This window comes from Ischnura elegans, chromosome 10, assembly GCF_921293095.1.
Source record: "Ischnura elegans chromosome 10, ioIscEleg1.1, whole genome shotgun sequence".
Taxonomy (NCBI): Eukaryota; Metazoa; Arthropoda; class Insecta; order Odonata; family Coenagrionidae; genus Ischnura; species Ischnura elegans.
Window position 1 is genome coordinate 95,395,643 of NC_060255.1, and position 16,832 is coordinate 95,412,474.

At 38.5% G+C, this 16,832-nt stretch overlaps 1 protein-coding gene across 1 annotated transcript; it reads left to right on the forward strand.

Moving 5' to 3' along the window:
• Nucleotides 1-826: 826 nt before the first annotated feature.
• Nucleotides 827-16,560, forward strand: LOC124167284. The gene is made up of 2 exons (XM_046545200.1): nucleotides 827-5,037; nucleotides 15,739-16,560. The coding sequence occupies exons 1-2, from the start codon at nucleotides 829-831 to the stop codon at nucleotides 15,748-15,750; spliced, it is 4,221 nt and encodes a 1,406-aa protein (XP_046401156.1). The 5' UTR covers nucleotides 827-828; the 3' UTR covers nucleotides 15,751-16,560.
• Nucleotides 16,561-16,832: the final 272 nt, after the last annotated feature.

A 16,832-nucleotide genomic window follows, 5' to 3' on the forward strand; every position in this document is an offset into this window, starting at 1 on the left:
TTTAAACATGAGTGCTAATACTCTAAAGTAATACCTATCATGTAACATCACTTTTCAGGTACCTATATACTGTTTTGAAATTTAGCTATTATATTTTAATTACATAGTGATGATATGAAAGATGCTTTTGTTTGACTGACTCTTTCACAGAGTAATATTTTAAAAAAGGGTTTTCTTGTTGCCTGGAATTAAGTGATATTTTTCTTGGAGCCTATGGTGTCAGAATCGATGGAATCGGTATCGGTAGAATCGGAATCGAAATGTCAGAATCGGAATCGGGATCGGAATCGATAAAATTTTGGAATCGACCCATCACTACTTATCATTGTTGACCTAATCACCTGATGCTATTAGAACCCACCATATTTGTTTCCTCCAGTACCTCACCCCACTTAATGCAACTGGCATTTTAGGTTTACACCAATTACCTGATGCAACAGCCAAATTATTTAATCCATTGGTTAGACTTAAACAGCCACAATCTCTTCCATTATCGTGTTAGGTTTATACTCTGAATGATTTATTTTCTTTTCAGTTCCTGGGAGGAGTACCTGTCATTTTTGGGCCGTCAGGCAATTTGCATCGCTTGAAAGGAGACTGTAGAAATTAAATTTCACTCGTATAGGCAAGGAAAGCTGTGGAAAAATGTCAGCCAGAGCATCTGTTTTCCGGGAGCTGATGCAAGCGGTCTTCAAGGATTCTCCTGAAAAATGGGAATCCGAGCTAATGGAACTGAACCGTGATAATAAGGGGGTCACATATCAAAGAACACTAATGTACGTCGCTATTGATATTGGAAGGATTGAGTGGGTCAAAAATCTTCTTATGATGGGAGCAGATCCCACAGTGAAAGAATGCGGAAGCCTTAGTCCTCTGGAAATGGCTAAGTTGATGAATAAAGAGGATGAAGATGATCTCGACAGAAAATTTATTCTGGATTTGATAGAGACAGCTGCAGTAGTTAAAAATAAGGAATTTCAAAATGTAACTGACCAAAGTTCCTCAGCGCATTGGAGTAAATGCAGCACGCAGTGTGATAAAATTGAAGAAATGATTTTAAATTTGGAAAAAAAAGTTGAATCTCTGAAGCATGACCTCAGGCTGTCAACAGATACAGGAGAAATCATGAAAGAGTATGTGATTTCATTACAGCCTGGAGTATCTGGTGCATCTCAATGTAAAGCTGTCAATGAAGTATCTACTGAAGGTGAAAAAATGGCCAAGAATCAGACGGAGGTGCCAGATGTGAAACCCTCGGGAAACGGCAGCCTCATAATTGAAAGTGATGAATTAGGCTGTGGTGTTGAAATAGGGATGTCCAGAAAGAAGTTGGAGGAAGTGCCTGAATGTATAGAGGACACTGCTTCCCTGAGTGAAAGTACGGAAGACTCCACTTTCCTGAGTGTGCATGGAGAGGTGGATGATGGAGACAAAATGAATGTTCATCTATCAGAGGAAGACAAGAGATGTCATGAATCATCCCTGCTAACAGCATATGAAAGTAACTCATGCAACAGCTTGGATAATGAAGAATATGATGAACTGACAGAAGAAATGAACAATTGTGGTAGCAGAAAAATTGGTCTTTCACTATTATCTCCTGAGAAAGTTAATGAGGAAGTAAAGGTATTGGAGAGACAGGAGATAACTTTAAGCGAAGGTGGAAACATAGCTGGCAAGAGGATGCATGATGAGTTTAAGCAGATGGACATTCCGTTAGAAGAGTCAGTCCAGTGCACTCACAAAGAGCCATCGGAAGAACACACAGAGTTCACCAAGGAGGTGGAGCAGTTCAAGAAGGGTTGTGCACTGTCCGAGGTTGTACAGGATGGCATCAAGGAGTCACCACAGAGAATGCACTTGAACCAAGGTTTAAGCATCCATAAGGGTGAAGTGTTCAGCCCGGTGGAAGATCCAGCTGATAAGTCTAGTAAGGGAGACATTGAAATCTGCAATGTCAACGATTCAGATCAGTCCAATGGGAAAGAGATGCATTTTCCAAGATGTTTAATGGGCATAACCTCCCCCAGCATGCACCAAAAGGTTGATGCGGTGCCCTCCGAACACGCTCCGGTGCCAGGAGGATACATAAGTAACCATGTACAATCCAAGGAACCCGTGGCCAAAGAGGACTTATTTAGTAGCCTCGACACTGAAGAGAAGAATATAAGGCTAAAAGAAACAAGCAAGATTGATAGGATGGAAGTTACATCTGGATTATTATCTTCTGAGAAGGCGAAGAGTGAAGAGGATGCAGTTAGTGTACCTGCGAAACATTCAGATGCTGGCCAAAGCAAGGCTGAGAGGAAGATCTGTGAAGACACCAAGCAGGTGGATGTTCCATCAGCGGTTTCACTCGAGAGCAAATGTCATGAGCAGCATAATGAGAAACTCTTGATATCCATTGAGGAGTTGGAACCAAAAAAGGGACATTTTAAACAACCTACTCGTGGAATATCTCAGGTTATACCAGATTCGAAGGTGTTGCAAGAGGAAGTATCCTCTAACCAAGTGCTGAATGTCTTACAGGAGAAAGATTTAAGTACTGAAAAAGATGGTGCTTACAGATCTAATGAAAATTTAAATACAGACAAAGGTAAGGATGCAGTTAAAGAAGCAGGCTGTGCAATCCATTCAGGCAAGACCAGTGGGAAAGTAGAGCATGTTCCCCCAAGTATTATAGACACCATAACCCTTAGCTCAGCAGAGGCAAGCCATGAATACTCGGTTCCCACTCAAAAGCCAGGCATTATGAGCCACCTTGAAATGACATCCCAAGTACCACTAGCTGAAGGCAATGCAGGAACAAACGTAGGATTTCTTTTGAGGGATAAAGTCATTAGGGAAAGAGTCTTATCATTAGTTGAAGGATTTGAGCGTCGGCATGGTGGCACGAAAATGATCAGAGAAACAAAGGACGATGGTGCGTCACAAGTTGCTTCTGGAATAACATCTCCTGGGAAGGCAAAGATTGAAGAGGATGCATTAAGTGTACCATCAAAACATTTAAATGCTGGTCAAAGAAGTGCTATCAGGAAGATTGGTGAAAACGGGAAGCAGATAGGTGTTCCAACGGGGGTTCCGTACAATCAAAAGAGGAGTTCAAAGACTTCCATTGATTCTCCCATTAAGGGACCCAGTGTGAAGAAAAGGTCAGCGGAAGAAGCATATAATGCAAGTGAAGAAAATGGCCATTGTTCTGCTGATGGTACACCCTGTGGTGAAAGGAAACTTGTGCCACATAATGCTGCAGATGATGTTAAAAATTCCGTATCTACAACGGAGTTCCTTCACTCTGATAAAAAGCCAAAAATTCACACCTATTTGTCAGATGAAGTCATTGGTGGCAATGGATCGTCAGCCTTGATATCTAAAGATATTGATGATAGTGAATTTCCAAGTCCAGATGTGGCCATACAAGAGTTAGATGGATGTGTGAGAATGCCAAGAATAAATGAAGCATTAAAACAATTGACTCATCAAAATCAAGAATATGAAGCAAATTTGAGCATGCTCCAAGTTAATAGCAACATTTTGCAGCCTGATGAGGACGTGATAATTTTGGGGAAGTCTAGTGATACCACTGTTGAAGATATCATAGAGGGAGTTAATAAGCTGGGGTTTATTGATGCTAACCAAGAATTGCCCAAGGAAGCAGGGGAAGGTGGTGTATCATCCACGGAGAATAAGAAATTAGAGGTTACTGATAAGGGAGAAACCAACAGATTAAAATTCAGGGAGGCGGGTGTGGCTGAATTCAAGTCTACATCTTCAAGCCCAGTGAAAGATGATTTGTTTGCTGATAATGGCCTGTTATTTGTTGAATCCAGCATTGCTTCAAGTGAGAGAGAGAAATCAGAAGATATAAGTATTCCTGATGAGTGTGTTAGTGGCAATGAAAAACTAAATGCCAAGAAAGCTAATTCGACAGAAACAGCAAGTTGGAGGAAGACTTTATCCAGGCTCCCATTCATTTCCAAAATGATGAAACATGGTAGTGATGAAACCTGTGCTAATAAAGAGTTGCTTGGCAATGCCAGTGAAGGTAATGCTGGTGTTGGAAACCCCTGTGAGATGCAGGAGTTAGAGAGGGAATCTCATAGTAGTGAGGCGACCCAAATGACAACTGTGAGTCTGAAGTCGAATGTTCTGGACTTTTCCTTCCCAGTGCCAATTCCTGACTTGTCTTCGAGTGGAGTAAATTTCAGAATGGTTGGCTCTCAAGCAATGTATTGCAGTCAAACCAGCAGAGACGAGAACATTCATCCAAAAAATGCAGGAAATCAACCATATCAGGAGATGAGAGATTTGCAGGGTAAAGCATCCTGTGTTGCACAATCACCAGTTGGAATTCATCAGGTCACAGATATGGGATATCAGTCGTGTGTTAAAGCAATGATGGCAATGACTGATATACATGAAAGCAGTGAATATAAATTACACTTGGTCAGGAAATTTTATGAGAAGTTGTACTCAAATTGTCTCCTTGGTTCGATAATGATGAAATTTGTTGCTATGAGAGATCTGAGGCTGAAAATTGATTGTGAGACTGATACTATTCACAGAATGATACCAAAGTTTAGAGACCATGATGGCATGTTTGTTAATGGCAGTGAAAGAAGCACTCATGTTGATTTCCAAGAGAGAGTGATATATTTTGCAATGGATATGAGTAAGAATGATAAAGAATTTGTGTGCTTAAGTAAGCTGGGCAGTTCTCTGTGTCTCATGTCAGTGTATTTAGCATTCAGTAATGGTGGAAGACCATATGAAGTTGGTAACCGAGAGAAAATGGCAGAGTTCCATGCACTAATTGAAGGTGCTATGGCAAAAAAGAGAAGAAATGAGCAATTGATGAGATGTATTAAAAAGGCTCTTGATAAGAAAACTCGGCTTGGAAAGGAAATAGCCATGGTAGTGGCCTTGTCTGAGATAATCTCTCAGGATGGTTTGAAGTCTGTGCTGGAACGTCAACTGCCGTCCCTGCTACATTTTTTTGAGAACCATGTCATTCTCACCATTGAGAAAAAAACTGAGGTGAGTCGATATTTTTAGTATTTTTCTTGTTGCTTGGCATGAAATAGTGAATAAAAGTGCAGGGTAATTTGTGTGCATGCTTGGGTCTCCTTCTTTGACTAGAGGAATGAGGAGAGTAATATTGATGAATATGGTTTTAGGAAATTCTATAATTAAGATCAACTTCTAAATTGTCTCTCTGTGCAGATCTTCTCTCGGTTGGTACTATAAGAAAAAAGATTGACACCATTGAGCTTAATTGGCATTTTTTGTAATACAGTAGATTCCGTTTAATGGGTCCACCGGTTACTTGGGGCAGCCGCTTAATTGGGGCAGATCTTGACGGACAGAACCCAATGGAGGAATATCCCAGAGTAATATCCGCTTAATTGGGACAGCATGCCACTTTATTGGGCCATGAGTCGGCGACATAGACTCTATAATCTTGACGAAATTAAAATTTTTTGTTTTCAGAATACTACCCAGATGGCACAGAACAGTATCTGATTCGTATGTAGATAGTATCCATTGACTACGGAGATACTATGCCACTCCGTCGCTTTTCGTCAATGGATAATATCCATTCACGGCCTGTCGACAAAGTGCGTATGAAGCATGTCAATGTCGCTATAAAGTGCGTACAAAAGGATACAAAGCACTCAGGAACACTGCACTCAGGCTAATCTCAATCGATTAGATGGAAAATTAGATATATCGTAACTGGTACGATGGAAAAATGTAGCGAATGCAACACAATCGATAGCCACCGACCGTAGTGACATCATGATGCCAGCAGAGAACGTTATGAATTGTAAGTTCTCAATAGGTAAATAATACTATACCATGAATTCTAATTACCACGAAAAACTCACGACCGACAAAGCTTACTCGCCCACTTAAATAACTCTGCAAAAAATGAGATTCTCATGGCGTATTCACCCATCCCCAGCATGCAACTTTCACAAGTGGCGCGTACTAACTTGGAAACCATGAGATGTTAATAAGAGTAAATTATTATTAATTTTGACACTAAATAAGACATCTTATATAGCCCATGAGCATTGAAAAGCTTACCCTAAAGCCTGACGAAATAAGATTTTTTCAATAAAAATTGCTGATGAAACAGGATTGCTGACACATCGGCTATAATTATGATCAAATTCATCGAAATGCAAGCAAAAATTAACGCATAGTTCAGTCTCAGCTACAAAAACGCACCGGTACCAGGCGCTAAAGTATTTGAAAAATTATTTGGGATGAGTAAAAGTCTGTCACTGCAGTAGATGTATCAACCTATTAAAAAATATGAAAGTCCTGCCAAATAACCAGCATAAACATTAGTAAAATAAAAAATGGGATCTCTAAGATCACACCTCCAATTTTATACTTACTTTGCATGAAGTCATCACCAAAAGGAATTTTAAAAGGCAGGAAAGAAAGAACCACAGAAATACAATACAGATATTATGTATTTTCTTAAGTCAATCACAATAATATTTCCAATTTCCTCTTCTAACCCACATCTAATTGGGCGAAACAATTACTCATATTCTCTTTCGAATAGAAAATTATGTAAAAGAGGACTGGCCGATACATAATAAGTATCGTCAATACTTTCTCCGATGAACGTCCACTATCACAGCATCCACTTGCACAAAACAACACCATATCCACTATAGATCTATTTGTCACTTCTGCCACAATGTCTGTCTTCTTGATGACAGGTAACAGCTGTGAAGCAATGGTACCTTCCTCCAATCTGGGCACCTTAAATTCAACAAGAATTTTCTCCCCGTCTTCTCGTCTAAGGCCACAGATTATTTTCTGATATCACAAGGTGTGATGTGAAGCTCACACACCTGAAATTAATAAATAATAAAATACCATGTCACTTACTAGGTCACATCATTTCCAATTTTTTGTATTTCTGCATGAGAAGCAAGCATGCAAGCATGCAAGCTAAGAAACAATATTCGATTTTGTAAACTTGGCTGCTTATTCCTAGTTTCTCCTTTAACCACACGTTTACCGAATGAATTAATACAAAAAAGACAACTAAAATGCAAGAATTTTCAAATGAATTGCTGCTACAATATTTTGAATCACCATTGTCAGTACTGAAGTGATGCAACGACATCCCGAAGCCACTTCTAACTTAAAATTGCATCCAAATAATAACAGCGAGAAAGAGTACATACCTTACTGTTTTTCGTAGGGGTGAAATGTTTTCTTCTTATCGCCCAAATGCAGCTCTTTCTTTCATTCTTCAACTCAGGATCTTTTGGAAAGCTAAAAACTTGAACCATGTCCCAGAGTTTCCATTACTTCCCGACAATACACACATGAAAGGAGTTTTTAACAAAATAACCTCGCAAACACATTTCTGAAGCCCAGTGAATGAAATTAAAGTATAAGGGAAACTCCACCATTACCAGACACTCTATTTTTCACCAACTTAACCACAAAAATCCCTGAAATGTGGTGAGACGTAACGTAAACAACGCAATCTCCAAAGGCTCGTGCAGGCTTGTGATCGGGCCTTCTTTTTAGGAGAATATGGCTCCACCCGCGAAAGAAAATAGTCCCAGACCGAATACAGTTTTATCGATGAGATACAATTTTATCGATGCATATGAATTTGCCCTTCCTCTTGTATCTCTTTTCGTCATTAAAGGAAATAAAAGAAACAAAATCTTTTTAGTAACTTCATAGGTGCGATTTCTTGTATCTTGATGATCCACCCTCGTATTCAGATACATTAAATTCCTGTGCCGTCTGAGTATTTTTTTATATTTTCCTCCTTTGAATTACTCTTATTTTTCACGAATGCTCCTATTATTGCCCTATTTTGAAAGCTCTTGTTGTTATATTATTCACAAGAGGATAGGACTTTTCTTAAATAGAACTTATTAAAAGACGAATTAGAATTAATTCAGCGTCGCCCGAGGCTGTGGAAAATATTTTAAACTAAAATTGTTATAATTCTTAAAAATGATAATTAATTAACTTGCTGATTTATCCATGAAATTAATAGTTAGATAAACTTATGTTGCATTATAAACATTTCTTTAGTCTTCTTTCCATCATTTCAACGTTTGCTTATGCCCATATGCAGGATAGTTCGCCTAATTGGGGCAGCCGCTTAATTGGGGAAAAGTGCACAAGTCCTGATATGTCCCAATTACCTGGAATCTTCTGTATTAAGCAATAGTACTGGCATAATCATTGTTAGAGTGAACTCCTGATTATCGGTGCGTGGATCATCCACGTTACAGATTATCAGTACTTGAGTTTCACTTTCTGTTGATGTTTATCCATTGTCTTTATAATAAAAAAATGCAATTGGACAGGAAAGCACAGCAATTATTGCATTTCAATTCAAGGTCAAACTGGCCTTATCATTTCTATTTAGAACTCCCTTTGAAAAAGGAAATAATTTTATTTACCTGCCGACAAGGAATATTTCAAGTTTACTTGGACATATGATTAAGCACTGCAGGAGACAATGAGAGGTGGGAAAAAATTAATATCAGAAGATTGTTCAATGGTTAACAAATCTTAAATTAACGCGTTTCATACGGATGGCGAGAATTCTCGTCATTTTTTTCCTGAACGTTCTGGACGGATGACGAAAATTCTCGTCATTTAGGCGTGCCAACCTAAACAATTTTAAAGCGTACAATACGTATCCATTAGTACGTTTTCAGTTGTTTTTCGTTATTCATAATGAATTGATGCATCAAAGCGTTTGATTGAATAAAATTATATTCTAAACATTAGCATTTTAACCATGTTTAAACCAAAGGCATTACGCCCTAATAGGCACATATTTCCAATCTCAACACCTCCACCCAGAATCTGCGTTCCTAAGAATTTAAATACCCCGGTACGCAACTGTGTTAAGAAAAAAATGTTATCTACAAACTTCAAATTTATTTATCTTACTGCAAATATTCAATCATTGCTGTGGCCTTGGATTCTGTTGAATACAGACTAGGGTAACCATAGATGCTGTGGCACACAGGTATGTTTACAACACGACTAGTCAGTATAGTGGATACAGAAAAAATTCAAGGGGGGGGGCGCGAAATATATCCTGAGTTACCTTTAATTTTACATTATGAAAAATAATCAAGTCACATGTAAAGCTTAGGGAAGATTATTTGTAACTGATAATACACAAATATCAGACAATGCCATCTTATGGTATAAAAAAGTTACAATTGTGGTTCTGCAATGTTAGGCAATACAAGCGGACCCGTGAGGGGGGAGAGCATCCACACTGTGACCAGTCAAGGTCTAAGTGGAAATGAAGGGATTAGTGGAAATTAAACTGTGAGGGAAGTGGAGGCAGAGGCCGTTTTCCAATTTGCAATTATTCACCCTTTGAGCACTTTTCATTCGTCAACTCACGGATGTGACGACAGCAAGGGTGAATCCAATCGGCGAGGGAGCAAGGGAAGGACGGGTTAAGTGAACAAGGGAATGCGGATGCTCCCTTGTTAACGTGTCCTCGTAGGAAGTGGACGTGAAAATGGCGGCAATGGAAAACTCCAAAATCTTGAACTGGAGTTGTAAGTAATTTTGTGTTTATTATGTGCAGAGAGAGCGTCCAATCGGTGCCAGAAAAGTCAAAATACCAAGCAGTCTGAATTACAAACTGAGAAGCTGGGTGAAATTAATTCTTAAATCAACTACCAGATGTCCTAACACTACCTTGCACTTCACATTTCGTTACTGTCGATAGTTCGCATTATTTCCATTCACACTTTACGGCACCAGTAGAGCATTGTAAAAATACTTCTGGTGAATAGACAAGTTATCTTGATGTAGGCAATACTGCAAGACCAAAACAGTTTTTTTTTTCTATTTCGGAACTTGCGTTGTCATCAGCGGAAATGCTGTATTGATGAGAAAAGCTTCAAGTAACGAGAAAAGACTACTTATCACGTTGTGTACCGGGGTATTTTAATTCCTAGGAACACCGATTTGGAAATAAGTGCCTATCAGGGCGTAATGCCTTTGGTTTAAACATGGTTAAAAAGCTAATGTTTAGAATATAACTTTACCCAATCAAACTGTATGATGCATCAATTCATTATGAATAACAAACAACTGGAAACGTACTAACAAATACTTATTTTACGCTTTTAAATTGTTTAGGTTGATGCGCCTAAATGATGAGAATCTTCGTCATCCGTCCGGAATGTTTGGGAAAAAAATGACGAGAATTCTCGCCATCTGTATGCAACGTGTTAAATTCGTAAAATTTATGATTAAACATGATTTAAAAAACATCAATATTTCACATCTCCATATTTTTCAACGAGCACCTGTTGCAAATTCTATGCCATTTCCATGCATACTAACAAGGGGAGACCACGAGACTTGCTCCTCGTTTTTCAATGCCGTATTTTTTATGGCCTTCGGAATGGTGAACACATCCCTGAACTAGTAGTGGATCCGTTGAATGGGCCTTAGTTAGGCTGTAATTAATTAATGCTCATGCGGTACTTTTCACAAGCTGCGTATAGTTCCATAATGTTCGTTCAATCTGCAGGTGGGTAAGGTGGGGTACTGGATACTCAAACTAGGTAAATCAGGATCAAATACAGTAGAATCCTGATTTAAGGTTTTTCAGGGGGGACAAAATTTAAAACACTAAATGTGGAAAAACACTAAATGCGGACCTGCCATTTTTTTCAGGTTTTATGGTCTGTAATGATTGGAATGGCTTTTTATGAATAAAAAATATTATTTTAAGTAACTAAAAGGTGCTGAATGCAGAAAAAAATCTTAAATGAAATGTTCTCTGCCCTGTGAAGGTTGGATAATACTTTTCAGGAATCAGCTAAAAAAATGAGTAGTAAAAATAAGTAATGAGAGGATGACAATGTTTTAATGAAATATTTTAAGAAAATTCTAATAAACATCAACTTAAAAGCATTCCCACACAGATTATTATTATGGACATTAGTGATTCCATTTTTATGCATATTTCAGTGGTCTCGATGAAATTTAGAAATTTTTCTTTAAAAGTGACATGTAGGTGACTATAGCATTTCTAATATGATAAGAAAAAGTGTAAGTAGGTACTCGAAAAATCATGAGGAATGAGTGAAATAAAGGGACACCAGAAGATCGCTAATCCCAAATTCTCAACTACCGAATATCTAGTAAAAGGGAGGTTTTCTGAAATTTTGCCAACTTAACGTTTTCTGTTGCCTCGGCGAAACAAGGGATTTATGAGCCTTTAAAAAGCCTCCTATGCGCATATTTTGGATTTCGAGGTCATCCAAAAAAGTAGAATCTTATTTTAGTATGCATACAAGTCTATGGTGATTCAGCTCGATGATAACACCAGATTCGTTGTCATATATCCGCGGCCTTATGCAGGTCGAATGGAGCCGGGAGAAGTTGCTTACGCGGCGTGCTGATCACCTTGACTCCGACTCGCCTTGTTTCTCGGCAGCTTTTAATAAAATTTGGTTGGACCTTGAATAACGATCAGCTAAACTCTGTTAAGTGAAAAGGTTTAATCTTCAACAGAACTGGATTTCATCCGAAAAATTGTCATTGCCTCTGGAGTTTGGCAATTTCATCAGGGTTATGATGTCGAAGTCAACCACCAAGGGATACCTGCCGGATTTTCGTATTTTTCCGCGCTCATCTATTCTACCGTGAGTATGCGGTGATTTTTTTTCCAGCATGAGCGATTTATTTAGAGTCATGGACCGTGATAGTTCGTCAAAACTCCGATTGTCATTCTCTTTTGGCATTAATTAGCACCAGATAAATATTTTTGAATCGGCAGCGATATCAACCAGCCGCATGTCGATAAATTGGCTCCAGGATATCTAAATTATGATGTAAAATAATGTTGTTTCGTAGGGAAAGAATGCTATCACTCACGATCACGACAGGGGAAACACTTCCTCTGTTCTTTCGCTGTTCCTCCGTGGAAACTGACCTTGGAATGGATTATAGAAAGAATCTTCTAGTGAACTGCGCAATAGGGTGGTTACCTATTATTTTTTTATTGCCTAAATCGAAAGATTATTACTCCTGGAGTACGTATTTCACGCTTTTAGATTTTTAAATGACAACATCTATTTTTCGCGATTAAATGAAAAGTGAAAATTTACAAGCGCGCGAAAACGCGACGCGTAAGTAGGAATGATGGGAAATCTCTCCGTACGTCGTATTTCTGGTTCCCCCTCCGCCCGGTGAGGTGACCTTGAGGCGAGGCTTAGCGCTGATACGTCGCAGGCTGCCAGCGGGTAGCCTAGTGCCCTGCCGCCTGGTAGCGCTTGGCTTAAATAAGGATTATTAATACCTTATCAAACGAGGAAAACTTTCCGACCTTAGCCAGTTTTAATAAGTGATTTTTAAGACATGTTTCCCTGAGATCTGTGACTCATGCATGCATTGGTAACCTCAGACGATGTATAACTCCTATCTTCTCCTATAGAAACTAGGTCCCTGTGACGTCGCGTGGAGTGGCATCGCATGGGCGCCAATCTGGCCCTTTTCAAATGAGGATAAAAATGGACCATTGCCATTCGTCTAAACCGGCATTTATAAAACGAAATAATTTGTATATTATGAATACACTAATGGTGGGTAACGAATCGCAATTATTGCCTTTTGTTTTCTTTGATGAAAGAAACTACCCTATTGACATTGGGCCTCCTCTTTTGAAAAGAGAAAGTAGCCGACTGAAAAAATATTGGGCTAATAATCGACTGCCCGTAGGGAGTAGAGTTGAAAGGGGCATAAACCATCAATTGAAAACATAACGAGAAAACCATTATTGTAGCGGCCCTCGGAGGATAACTCGTGACATCAGTCGTCACGCATCATCGAAGTCAAGTTCAAGAAGTGAAGGATAAGGTAGTTCGAGGTTATTAAGGGATGACTTTGCTCCATTAGATCGGATCTGATACAAAAAGTGCCTGGTGTTTGGATCAGAAGGGGAGCGAAACGTTACGAGAAGACAAATCACCCTACTTGCGAGTTGATTGTCGCAGCGCTGCGCTCGCGGAAGAAAGCAGTTGAAGAAGCGTTCCCCGGTAGAATCTATCGACTATTGGTAAACTTTCATGAGACTCTTCTTGTTGATGAGTAGAATTTCGAAGATTTGGATGAACCGTCATGAAAAAACGTTAAATCGGGCAAAAAAATCTTGAGCGGGACAAATTTTTACGACCATAAATGCGGAAAAACGCAAAATGCGGAAAAACGCAAAATGCGGAAACACTAAATACGGATAATTTTTACATTGTCCTAATAGGGAATGAATCGGGACCCAAAAAAATAAACGCTAAATGCGGAAAAACATTAAATGCGAAGACCTTAAATCCGGATCCGACTGTAGTTGGTACTCTGCATGAATTCAAATCTTTTAACTATGTAAAAAACTAAGACGAAATCACTAACTATCTATCTGAATATTTAAGTCTTTGGAGGTACCTGCGGCTTGCCAAGGCACGATTTTCAGCTAAATGTAGGCTCTGTGTTCATGATCTTTCGAAACCTAAACCAACCATAACTATCCAACGGAATGCGTTTGGTGATTTATACAAATTGATAATGAAAGTGATTAACGCAACTTTGCTCAAAGGAAAATTCAAAGATGAGGAAGTTCTCATTCCGAAGATTCCATGATCCCAACTTATGTGCTTGTGAGCTTAAACGTATTCAATTTCAAATTCGTGTTGCATTCGTGATAATGATTAACAAAAATGGTAAGTCTTTCAGTTTTTGTGATGTTTGTGCTCATGTGCTTATGAAAACCCATGATTTTCTCATTGTCAATTAATCGTGGTATAGTAACCTGTCGGTAAGCCATCCGCTGTATTTCTTCCTTCGCTTCAAGAGCGCAGCTAGGAATTAAGGATAGGGGGGTTTTAGGTGCAGCTAATACTACGGGTCTGTAGGTTATAGAAAACTCACTAAGGTAAGCGAGAAGCGTGAGGGCCCTCCCCCAGACATTTTTTAAGATAAATGGTTCAAAATAGTGGGTGTTGTGGCTGTGTGAGTAGTCAAATATGTTTTGTTTCTTACTCATCCGTCCCCCTAATATTAGTAATAAGTTTTTATAAAAAAGTTCTCCGAGCTCTTGGGGGGGGGGGGTGGGGTTTAACCCCCAAAAACCCCCCTCGCTGCGTCATTGCTTCACTTATATTTATTTAGCTTCATCCACTTAATCTTGCGCCTGATAATAAAACAAAAACGGTTGTTTATCAGAAGGTGCTTGACGCAAGACATTAAACCCGAATGTGTATGGCAGACCGTGGTGCGTTTACGCATGCAGCACGTTTACGCAGTGCATTTTTTCCAAACAGAGATACTATCACTGGCCCGCCTAAAGTCATTTGATACGAATGCTGCTTCATAGGGGCTTTTCTTACACGATTTTGAGCATCAGTCAAGCGTCGGTCTGGTGTTGTGTTAACCTGCCCCGTGAACGGGCCAAGTTTACGCAATAGACTTGGACCTAGAAACATTTTTTTACGGTTAATAACAAAAATAGCCAACAACTGAATCCTTACAATTTTTATTTCATTAACTGCTTTATAAAACCACATCATCATCACTGGTCAACAATCCTAGGATTGGTTTGACGCAGCTCTCCACTCAGTTCTCCTATCAGCTAATCATTTCACACCTACGTATTTCTTCTCTTTCACATCTCTTACTTGTTCCATATATTTTGTTCGAATAAAACCACAATGCCCAAAATTTCTTAAGCTAAAACATAAGAAAATTCATTGAAAAAAATCCGCGTAAAACGCGCTCTGATCCACCTTATGTAGATTCAATAAGGAAAATGTCTTTCTGGCAAGCAATTTTTGATACTCATTTACGTAGTTTTATTGAATTTGTATCCTTATTTTAGTATAATAAATTAAACTTGATTAAAAATGATAGTGCCACTCGTGATTTATAAATCGTGTAACTAAACTGTAAGTCCATTAATTGTCAGGTGGTACGAAGTTCGCTGGGTCAGCTAGTCAGGTATAAAAACTACTGCAATGCTCCCATGCTTGAAGCGATAGATTTTGAGAAATTTTGGGCGTGTGGCACGCACAAAGTCAACTTCAACCAATTTCCACTTCTCTTGCAATGAAGTCATAGAAGTTTGAGAGATATAAGTTGTGCATTGATGCTGTAAACTCTGCCGTGCTAAATCACCACATCTGAGTATCATAAGTCACTTATAAAATATTTTACTGAAAAAAACTGCAAATTAGTCAACAAACTCTTGTGGGATTAGGGTGAAGAAAGCCACGCTCTTGAGTCAACAGTGAAACCATATAGACAGCCGTATTTTTTGCGATGCAATTTTATCATATTTAAAAATTTTGAAAAACTCGGGAGAGCCTAGGGTGGTTTAGTTCGTTCCATCATTTACATTCTGGGATTACTGATCTTCTACTGTCTTACAGCTACAACTTGTCCATAAATCAATGGGACTGATATTTTGACAGTAAGTTGGTTGGGAGTTGGTTCCATGGAGGTGTTTTTGTGTTGAGTCACATCAGGTGCAACCTTAATTATTAACTATCGAACTGTGAATTGCAGTGTGAAAATTTGGTGGTGCAAGTTGGTGGAAGGAGACAGATATTATTTTCCAGAGCTGTTCGTAATATTTTGGGTAGGAGGAAAGTATTGAAATATAAAATTGTGCTGATAGTGAATTTTCCATTATATTTTCAGGGGATGGCTTAACGTATGTCCTTGGAAGATTGTATCATCATCATCATGAAGACGAGCATATCTGTAGTCATCAGTCGTATTTGTAAAATATGTTGGGTTAATTTACAATATTCGTCCTCTTATTTTCTGAGCTTTTCATTGTAATCTATTGGTGGGCCATGTAATGGTGGTTTCTGTGAAAAACTGGCCAACGCTAAACTTTCTCTCTTAATAAGTGGAAGGAATTACTGCTATAAGAAAGGTATCATTTAACTTACAACATTCCTGTAGTATGAAAGAGCTGATGCTTTGTTCTTTAATTTGTTATCTTTTTTGTTATATCTTATTCTTCATTTTCACAGGCTATTAATTTTATTAGCAGATGAATATGAAGATTGACAAATTATCTTATAATGATAAATATTTCTTTCGTATTTTGGCAAGCTGACTATTGTTTTCATTTTGCTTGTTTCTATGTATGTTAGCTCTATTGTATTCATTGAAGTATTTAAAGGAACAATTATATTACCTCGTTTGAATTAAATTCCATTATGTTTATGTAATATTATAAAGGAACATTTCTAAAAGTATTCTTAATTATTTACTTATTGTCCAACGACTGAAGTATATGATTAAAATTACAGAATGTTCCCATAAGATCATACAATTGGTACAGAAGGACACCACCCTCAAAAGGCATCACTGAATTGAGGGCTCTTAAGATATGATCCAGCACCAGCACTCCTTGTGTGTGCTAGTTAACAATGCAGTAGAATGACAAGTGTTGTTTAATGTTAATGAACATTGTGTATAGGGTAATGAGATGGTTACTTTTTCATATTCGGGAACAATAAATGTATGAACAAACACTGGCAATATGTGTATTCACTTGGGAGGGAATGACAAGATGTAAAATGCTGTGATAGCAATGAGGCAAATGGCTTTTCTGTCCGTGATATGGTCAAGACCTTTTATGATGTGCCTCTTAAAAGGATATATACAGCAATAAGGTAGTAAGGTAAGGAGCATTTCCTGCTGCGTAGTTAAGGAAGACTGTACTGAAACTAATGTTCCCGAGTCTGCATAGTAGACACTTCCCACCAGTGGCGGTTTGC